Here is a 10061-nt window from a genome sequence, read left to right as displayed (position 1 = left end):
TCAAGTTTGCCAAAACCTGAAACAGGGGACACAGCAAACATGGGAATGAAGCTGCTCTGGGTAGATGAACCAAAAACAGAACCATTTGGCATGGTGGTGGCAGCATCATGCTGTGGGGATCCTTGTCTTTAGTGCAGAGAGGAAAGCTTATCAGACTTGATGGGAAAGTGGATGGAGCTGAATACATGATAATCCGGGAGGAAAAACTGTTAGAAGAAGACTTGCGACTGGGGCAAAAAAAAAAAGTGTATTATTTTCCTTCAGCTTCACAGTTTTGCACAGATTCATGTTGGTCCATTAAATATAGTGACGTTTGTGGTTGCAACATAAAAAACTGTTACAAAGTTGTGTGATTGTTTTGCAAGCCACTGTATATGGATTGGATATAAATGCTGAGGGTTGAAGATTTCAGGGCTAGATCCTGAAGTGTGATGAATAGTTTCTGTTAGATGTCTGCTTTTTACTTTGTCTCAACCTGCCCGACACTTACACATTCAGGCAATAAGAAGCAATCCAATCTGTATAGTGAAGGTGAAAATGAGGCCGTTACTCCACTGCAAAAGAAAATCAAATCAAGTCTTCTATTATTGGTTCCTTTAACTTTATTTACACAGATAAAAATTACAGAATACAAATACATCCCGAACAACATCTGTGCCTCCTCAGACACTTGACATTTAAACAAACAGAAAACATTAAATGTTCACATTTTTGCAAACCTTTAAATTGATAAACAGCTATATTTACAATGTGTTTCCTGCACACAGTCCTTTTCATTTGCAGTTACACTCACATATATGTCTCAAGTATCCAAGAAGCACTGAATCTCCTTTGTGACACCAACATCCATTAGAGCACTTAAAACTGTTCAGTGTCTGCAGCACAAGGACAGAATGGAAAAAATATTTTCTCCTTTATTGTTATTTTGCAAATTAGTGGAAATGTTGATTAAAATACAATCAGATTTACAATGCTAAAAAGTTTCTCTCCGCTATATAAACCAAGATCTACGGCCTGCTGTACCTTCGCGGGGGACACTCTTTGCTGCAGCTCAGTGGAATTTCACCGCTGCCACCCGCTGACATAATTTGTTTCACAGTCGCCACCCAGAAGCATGAATCAGATGTTGACACTCTAATTTCATGCACACATGGGTGTTTGGCTGAGCCGGTCATGGATGCAGCAGCACCCTCCCTCTCTCCACGTCTCTGTCCTTCCGGCTGCCCCCACCATACCTGCCCTTTGCCCTCAGCCACAGCCAGTCAGCTTATTTACCCTAGGGAGCCACACATTATCACTGATGATTTGGGCTTTTAGTGCTATAATGATGATGTGCACTGTGACATCTGAAGAGTAAGTAGAAATATTATTCTCATTGCAAAAAGTTGACTCATAGCAAGCCTAATAATCTATTTGAGGTCACCTGAAAATTGACTTAGAAGCTTAAAGGGAAAATAGTCTCCTTTCCAACAATCACTTGAGCCCACGGGTTGCTCTGTTTACCACTAACATAAATCTGTTTACCATGGTCCGCAGCGCCGTCTGAAAATATTTGCTTTACTGTGTTGTTTTTGCAGAAAACAATCCTCACAAGATATGATAAAATAAAGCCACTAGCCATGTTTTAAAATGTCAAGGGCTTGTCTGGGATTGGCACATTTGCAGAGTATGATTAATGTAAGCCTTGTCTGTCGCTGATTATTTTCCTCTAGAAGTTGCCACTGACAAGCTGCTGTGGGAGAGAGAGGGAGAGGATGAGCTGCACTTTGCGGTGTTTGTCCTCATTCCGTCAACTCAAAGAAGGCTGAGGAAACTACCTTCAACGAGAGTGACCAACCAGATACGGTGGATGTGAATGTAAATGCCAAAAGAAAAGAGGGGGCTATTGCCAATATTGTTTGCCACTCAACAAATGTGACAGGCTCTCCTGCGAGTGACCATAAATCCTGAAGATAAACACGTATAGTGGAAGTTGTTTGTGTGCAGAGTGGAGCCAGGTAGCAGCCAGGGTTTGCTTAGATGCTTGCTTACTCCTGACAAACAGCAAACACACTGTAAATAAAAGCAACCTGTCCACATCGGTTCTTTACTTGGGATTAAGCTGAGTTTATTGCAGAGGCCAGTGCCTGCATGCATTAGGCAAATCATAAATTATACATACTAATTACCTTGGGCCCACACTTTAATGAATTATTTTAATTAAACTACAACATGGGCTTTTATTTTTTTTTATGCATGTGGTCTATATTTCATCCCCTGCCTGTGATGACCTTCTTCTTTGTCTAAGTGGAACATAGTTGAAAGAACAAGGACAGAGCAGTGTTCGATTATACAACTAAATTCTTACCGATGACTGAACTTCATGAAATAGTAAAAAGAAAAATAAGAATAAGTGTGAAGAAGAGAAACAAAAATAACAGATTGTGGACAATATCTGGTTTACCGATTTCTTCAGCATATCATTGTTATTGTATTATTTATTTTCATTTTATTTATTATTTATTTACTAATTTATTTGTATTTTTGCATTTTGATTCTGCAGCTTTAACATGATTTTACTCAGTTTAGGCTGTGTATGTTATTTTATTGGCAATAAAATTGAGAATAAGACAACCATGCACCATATTTGTTTAACTGTGTTATTCCTTTCCTTAAAGCATGATTCAAAAATTGTGTTTTTTAAGATGAAATATGCTAAATTTGAATGCTCCTTTTTTCACTTAAATGAAATCTGTAAGTTAGTTTTACATTTCATCTTAAGGGGTGAATTTACAATGAACTGTTTCTAGATTTATTTACATATTTGCTTGCTTTGCGCAACACACTTTCCCCTCAAGAAAAAAGAAATCAAGTCAGTAAAGAATAACAAAATAAAATAAATTCAATTAGACTAAATAAAATGGAATGAAAATAATAATTTACTTGTTTTCATTTTTTTTCTGACATAATTTCTCAAGCATTTACTTCAGCAGGCCAAATAAATAAAAATATTGAATGTATTTTTGTTTTTGCAATAATTGTAATGACTATCTGAAACGGTTTGCCTAACTAATATACCTCTCCGCTGTAAAAAACATCGGAGCTTCATTCAGTGCATTTATTCATCCACAGTCAGAATTAATGTTACAAACACAAATGCACAAAGTGAAGGAGGGGGTAAAAAAAGAAGAGCTAACACTGTTGTACAAACAGTCCACGGGGGGAGGGGTGGATTTAAATTCCAAAAGGGTCTCGGCAGCTCGTTTCCTAGTTCCCCAGTCAGCAATGTTTTTGTGAAAGAAGAAAAAAAATCTGTCTTTTTGTCTTGCTGAAAAGAAAAAGGCTAAATCTACATTGGTGGCCCAGTCGAAGTTTACCATTCTTTACACTTTCAATACAAGTGAATGAGGCAGAATGAAGTGGCCCGAGACCTATTATTTGATCTGGATTGCATAAAGTGACAGAATTCTAATGTATTTGTTTAATGCTCCGAAAGAGGCTGTTGCTTTTGTTTTTTTAATTCCCTTTTCAGGATGATGCAAAAATTGATTTTAAAATTTAAATAATATCAATAAAAAGGTTGCAGATATTCTCGACTTTATGTCTGATAACCTGTTGAATTAAATGTCCTAAAGAACAGAAGAAAAACAAAACAGATTTTAAAAAAATGCCAAAGATTGAAGATGAATTAATTTAAATATAAAATTCCCCACCGTGATATTAGATGCAAAAGAAATATTTATTTGCTTGCTGCGTGTGGGTCTTTTAAGACCCAACAGTGTTTAGCTCGGCTTGATGAATGAGGCTGGTTGTCTGCGCTGTGAGCAGAGCCTCTCAGCTCCCTGCATCCTAATCGACTGCACCATCATTTCTGAACCAAATCCCTCCCTGCTTTTCTCACACTCGTTATTATTATTAGTAGCAGTAGTATTAATCAAAGTGGTTTTCTTAATTTTTTACAATAATTAAATGGAAATAATAAAGATAATAATAATGGACTAATAATAATAAGGATAATGATAAGAAGAAGAAGAAGAATATTTTTTTCGGATTAAACCTTCGGGAAACATGTTTTGATTGTTTACTCCACTTTTAATGAGAAAATATTACGACGACCATTTTCCCAATCCATCGCAGACTGTTTGCACACTTTTCCAAAGCACGCATGCTTGCAAAATAAAATAAAAAAATAAAATAACAAAAAAAAAAAGAGAAAAAATAGAATTTGAGTGAATCAAAAAGAAAAAAAATAACAACAATAACAACACCAACAGGAACAATACAAATTCAGGGACGCATGCTTCACCTTAAAAAAATTACAAATTTTACAGCATCTGTTAAACATGGTCACCACGGTTTTAAATTAAATGCTTCACAGAACATTTTTTTCTCCTGTAAAATAGATATCTAAGACGTTAAACTAAAAAAGTGCATTTTACAACAAATGTTCCCATCTTGCATTTTGAGGACGACATTATACCTTTCAGTTTTTGGAAAGATTTTTAACTCAGTTTGCTTTTCTGTCTTTTTTCAGGGATGGTGTAAAAACAGCTCTAAATACTACTCCTATTTGGTATACCCTTTACCATCATTCCAGTGTTCAAAGCAAACAAAAATGAGCATTTCTCTTTGCAATATTATTGACATTATGGTGGTCCAGAAGAAACGGTGCAAATGTTCAAATCAGGGTTCTTGCCAGAAACAAAACAAGCCCGCCGACCACTGATCATCTCGGTGGCCCCCATCATCAACACTTACATATCACAACAAAATGAAAAATAAAACTATCAAATAATTTATATTTTCAAGAGCAATTCTTCGTGTGCGGTTCTGTGCTGGACTTGACACGATTTAAAGCGACACATTCAACACATATACACAAATAAATCGATATGCAACCTCCACTCGCCTTGATAGTTTCCGACTGCAGAAAATATAAACTTTGGGTTTTGGTAATAGGGGAGGGGGAGCCTGGAAAAGTTCGGACGGTCAGTGCACGGCCACAGACTGCAGCGTGGAGGGACTCGTCAGTGTCTCGCTCGGGGTCGCCGGGCTGCTTTGGCTCGTCGCTGTCTGTGGGGAGGTCGGGCTCAGGGACTGCGGAGAGTTTGACAGGAAGGCGGGGATGTGTGGAGGTAGTGCGGAAAAGCCCGGCATGGAGGTCGGGGTGGGCTTGATCGGCACTGGAATGGCTGGTAAGGACTGTCCCCCGTGGCACAGTGACTTTATGGGCACCCCATACGCGCTGTAGTCGCTGCTCGCCATGGAGATCGGGGCCGCCGTGTCGATTACGCCGCTGTTGTACATGTGGGGCCAGGCCGTCGTGAGCTGGTTGTGCAGCGGGTACCCGGCAGACATGGACTGCATGGTGGAGAACGCCAGGCTGCCGGGGACCTTGTACTCCCGGGCGATGATGTTCTCTATTGCGAACGGATGCTTGAAGGTCGACGACTGGGAAACTCCGAGGTTGTACGTTGACATCTGGGGAAGGTGGGTGCCGGTGGCCGCCAGGGCGCTGAGTCTCAACTTGGCTTGCTGCTGGAGGTAATGCGCAGCATCTGACTGCTTGGTGGGACCTAGGTGGTCTGACGCTGCCAACACCTTAAACCTCTTGCGGCGTCGCAGAAAACTTCCATTCTCGAACATGTCCCCGCAGTTGGGGTGCAGAGCCCAGAAACTGCCCTTGCCCGGCTGGTCCGGGCGCCGGGGGATTTTGATGAAGCAGTCGTTGAATGACAGGTTGTGGCGCAGAGAGTTTTGCCACCGCTGGGTGTTTTCCCTGTAGTAAGGGAATCGATCCATGATGAACTTGTAAATTTCACTAAGGGGCAGCATCTTCTCGGGGCAGCTCTGGATCGCCATGGCGGTCAGAGAAATGTAGGAGTAAGGTGGCTTCTGGTCGCTGTACGTGTTTCTCCCCGGGCGAGGCATTGTCGATGCTTTGCAAAACAACCGAAATTAATAACAGTAATTAAGCAAAAAAGTTTAGTTCCCCTCAGTTCCTCGATGAAAATTCAATTACTGTGACGCAAAGAACAGCCGGGGAAAGTTTCAGCCTTGGCTAAGCTGGAGTTGAGGTGCGCGTAAAGCAGCCAGTCTCTGAGCGCCTCCGCACAGAGGGACGGTGCGCGTTTACGGAGCGTCTTTTTTCCGGCGAAGCGACTCAGTCTGTCCCGTTAAGGTTGCGGAATGGGCTTCATTTGGTGGGTTTCCTTCGATTAGACTAGCTGTCGTGCGCCCCCATGGCCTTCCTCTAACCATCTGATAGTTTTATGTAGTGACATGAGCAGAAAAGAACCCCTGTAGAGGCGCTCCATTAACGTGCCACCTCTTCGCTATCACATGACAATCGCCGTGGGAGGGAAGGAGAGGAGGGAGGGGTGCTGGGAAGGAAGGCATAATCTGGTTTCATTTACACCTATTTACATGGACACCTTGGGCCAATGGAAATCATTTCCATTTGAAGACAGAAAAAGGGGGCGAAAGAGGCTCGATAACCGGATGGCACTCAGTGTGTGAAGGTATGCGCACTTCTGTAGACTTAAAACTCAGAATTTAAACTAAAACTAAGAATATTTGGCATGCTGTAATTTCAGTAATTAAGCCATATTTAATCTCGTGTCGATGACTGTTAGAATAAAATTGCAAACTGAATTTTGATATTTTGCTGTAATAAATGCGTAATAAAGTGTGCATCTTTATTAAACTGGATGTGATTATTAAAAGTGCTTGAAAATGTATTTTAATTGCGTTAAAAATGTTTATGACGCACATACTGCAACAAAATAGTTTAATTTCACCCAGAGCAGAGAGAAGGGAGAATGTGAAAACATCAACACAAAGCAAAACAGCGCTGTTCAAACTGAAACTTCATGAGGCAATCAGCTCCATTGTGCTTATGTAAAAGAAGACCCAAAACGTACTTCAGGAATGCAAATAAAACCCTCGAGGATGGTGTGGCGAAAACTGTATAAAATATCCATAAGTCAATTATATGAATGCGAAGCCCCGAAATGACGAGCCTATTTTCAGCGAAGTTCTATTCAAGCCTTTTTGGCCGTGCAGAGCCACCTTTTTACGCTTGGAGAGTTCGCAATGTCGAGGGACCACACACACGCACATCCAGATTTACTCATAATTTATGCTAATTTCCCCGCCTCTATAAACCCACAGCGCACACCATCACCAGTCTGATGGATTACGACAAGAATCGCATTGCGGGGGAGCACCGAACTCTCTACTTTTACCCAGAAACCTGCAGAGGACCGTCCTCTGGACTGATTAACGATCTGAAATCATCAGTCAGGATGAATATGTAAAGTAATTTATCTTTTGAAAAATAGAACAAATACAGACAATGCTGTAATAATAAATAATAATGTGTTCTTAAATTAAGTAAGGGCATATTTTTTGTTTGTTGAAGTTCATTCAAATGCTTGTTTTCACCTTTTTTCTGTTTTACTTTTAAGGCTGGCTTTTAACACCTGTCATTTCACGTTAATGTTCCGCTGAAAAGGTTTTGTCCAAAAGGAAGTGGCCCTGTCGCCCTCACCTCAAACACTGCGGATAATGACAACAGTCTGCCAAATGCCAAACACCTTCTGACATCCAGTGGGCAGGGCGGGCCGTTCATCACTCCCATTAATTGCAGAGAATCTACGGGATATGATGAGGGCTCAGTCAAATGAATCAGTGAGTGCATTTGTTTTGTGCAAGCTGCATAATTTTAAATTGTGATATTTTTGGCAAATTAGAAGATTTCCACATTGTTTTTCGTTTATTAAATACGTCGATCACAATTTGGTTTATTCAACTACAAATTGTGAATGCACCTTGTAAATTAACCTGCGATGCTTGTTTTAACTAAGCGAGCCATGCAGGCTTCACTCATCTCACTCTCAAACTCCGTGGCTTTTTGAGCTCCGGGGTTATGGGATATTGTTGGGCCCTTTGTCCCTCTCCAATGCACACAGTGAAAATACCACCATGACTCTGAATCTGAATAGGTTTTCTTTCTAGCAGCTTCCAAACTCCCGAGTTCAAGCAGCAGTAGATCAAGTCTGCACTATGTTTGGTCATTTGTAGAAACCCGGACAAAGGTTGGGATAAGCCAAATTGCATTGCACTTGTGAACCGTGCCTCGGTCTGAAGTATCCTTTATAGCAGGAGGTGGTAGTGGGGGTGGGGGGGTGCACAAGAACAATTTTGTGTGAGCTTTAAAAAAAAAGAAGGAAAACAAAGGGCACTTTCTGAAACATCTTAAAGTAGAGTAGTGAGGCGTGACATTCCCAGGGTGACGAGACACAAAAGCTGAGGTCATGGGGATGAAAAAGAGAATCAAACAGCCACTTTCACACGTCTGCCCTCCTCTGCTGCGACGCAGAACACAATAGGAAACAAATGTTGTTAAAAGAGGATCGATGCCATTCATCCTAAAGCAGCGAATGATAGCCAAACAATATTGTCTCACTGAATCGAGTTGAGATCTGCTGCCACCCAGACCTACGGAAAGAGAGGAGAGGAGCTGCTATTCATGGAAATGATCGAAAGAAAATTTTAAGCTCGGAATGATAACAACGGTAGTAATAGGAGATTCTTTATTTAAAAAAAATATATATATTTTAAATTAAATATCACCAGTGCTACTACTACTTCTAATAATAATAATAATAATAATAATAATAATAATAATAATAAAACATTGGTATTAGTAATTAATTATTTTAATTAATTAATTAGTGTGTGTGTGTGTGTTGCTCCTGGTTGCTACATATGTCAAACTCCTCGGCAGACTCCAGGCGGTATAGATTTTAGGCCATTAACCCATTCAATAAATAAGCTGCTATAAGATGCAGGGACTCAAATTTAAATATAAATCTTTAGGATCCACGTAAAACCGCAGCTGAACCTCCGTAGGTTGAACTGTTCACATTTATTATCATTATGGCAGACATTGTAGGTCTAGTTTTTTTAAATTATTATTATTTGGGGCGATCTTGATGGTCTTTTGTGTTAAAGCGGTTCAAAGTAAGCATGTAGCAGAAGATTTTGTTGTCTACTGCAAACGCAACCAACAGGCCTGCGTCTCTAATTAAGTCCGCGGTGGTTTTCAGCCCCCCAGAGATGCTTTACGGCGCAATTAAGGACGTGCCGATCATAAGGTATGAATATTCAGCAGAATGACAATTAATTAGCAGACGGAGTGCTCCCCCAAGAGCTACTCCAAAAGCAAATTTACCCTATATGATAGGAAGTTTGAGGCCACCTTTAATTTTCACCAAAATAAAAGCGTGACTTTTGCGTTTAAACCATGTTGCCATATTATTGCTTTTTTGTTTTTGTTTTTTTATCAAAGAGTGGGATTGGTCTTTCTGGTAGTCTCTTCCATCAGCTGTTTCTGGGTGAAATCAGGAGGAGGGGGCTGCTACCTGGAAGAACACCTCGGGGCATTCACAACATATGTTCGGATTATGCTTAATGGTCTAATTACATAAATTAGGCATTCATTATACGGCACATCATCTGTAACAGATATCTCAATTGGACGGAGGGAGGCGGGAACAAGTAATTCAATTTGTCTGGGAATAGTTTCGCCCAATTAGACTCTGAAAGACACAGAAACAGAAAAAATTATGATTTTTTTTATTCTTCTAAATTTTTATTATAATGTATATTTGTCTACTTTCTATTTGAATATGCTTTGATATTTGTTTCTAGGCAGTTTTGACATTAAGAGCAAGCAGTTTCACTTTGTAACCATCAGATGGAGACAGCCTATCTATCTATCTATCTATCTATCTATCTATCTATCTATCTATCTATCTATCTATCTATCTATCTATCTATCTATCTATCTATCTATCTATCTATCTATCTATCTATCTATCTATCTATCTATCTATCTATCTATCTATCTATCTATCTATCTATCTATCTATCTATCTATCTATCTATCTATCTATCTATCTATCTATCTATCTATCTATCTATCTATCTATCTATCTATCTATCTATCTATCTATCAATCTATCTATCTATCTATCTATCTATCTATCTATCTATCTATCTATCTATCTATCTAT

General features: G+C 39.7%; 1 protein-coding gene across 1 annotated transcript; it reads right to left on the bottom strand.

Annotated features, from left to right (window-relative positions):
- Positions 1–588: 588 nt before the first annotated feature.
- foxb1a (forkhead box B1a) lies at positions 589–6257 on the bottom strand. The gene has a single exon (XM_047353826.1). The coding sequence runs from the start codon at positions 5908–5910 to the stop codon at positions 4969–4971; it is 942 nt and encodes a 313-aa protein (XP_047209782.1). The 5' UTR covers positions 5911–6257; the 3' UTR covers positions 589–4968.
- Positions 6258–10061: the final 3804 nt, after the last annotated feature.

The sequence above is a fragment of the Girardinichthys multiradiatus genome, chromosome 2 (assembly GCF_021462225.1).
Source record: "Girardinichthys multiradiatus isolate DD_20200921_A chromosome 2, DD_fGirMul_XY1, whole genome shotgun sequence".
NCBI classification, from domain to species: domain Eukaryota; kingdom Metazoa; phylum Chordata; class Actinopteri; order Cyprinodontiformes; family Goodeidae; genus Girardinichthys; species Girardinichthys multiradiatus.
The sequence above is the reverse complement of the archived record's forward strand: the minus strand, read 5'-3'. Positions and strand labels throughout refer to the sequence as shown.

Bases quoted from the DNA above. Each gene is read 5' to 3' on its own strand.
- foxb1a (XM_047353826.1), bottom strand. From the start codon at position 5,910: ATGCCTCGCCCGGGGAGAAACACGTACAGCGACCAGAAGCCACCTTAC.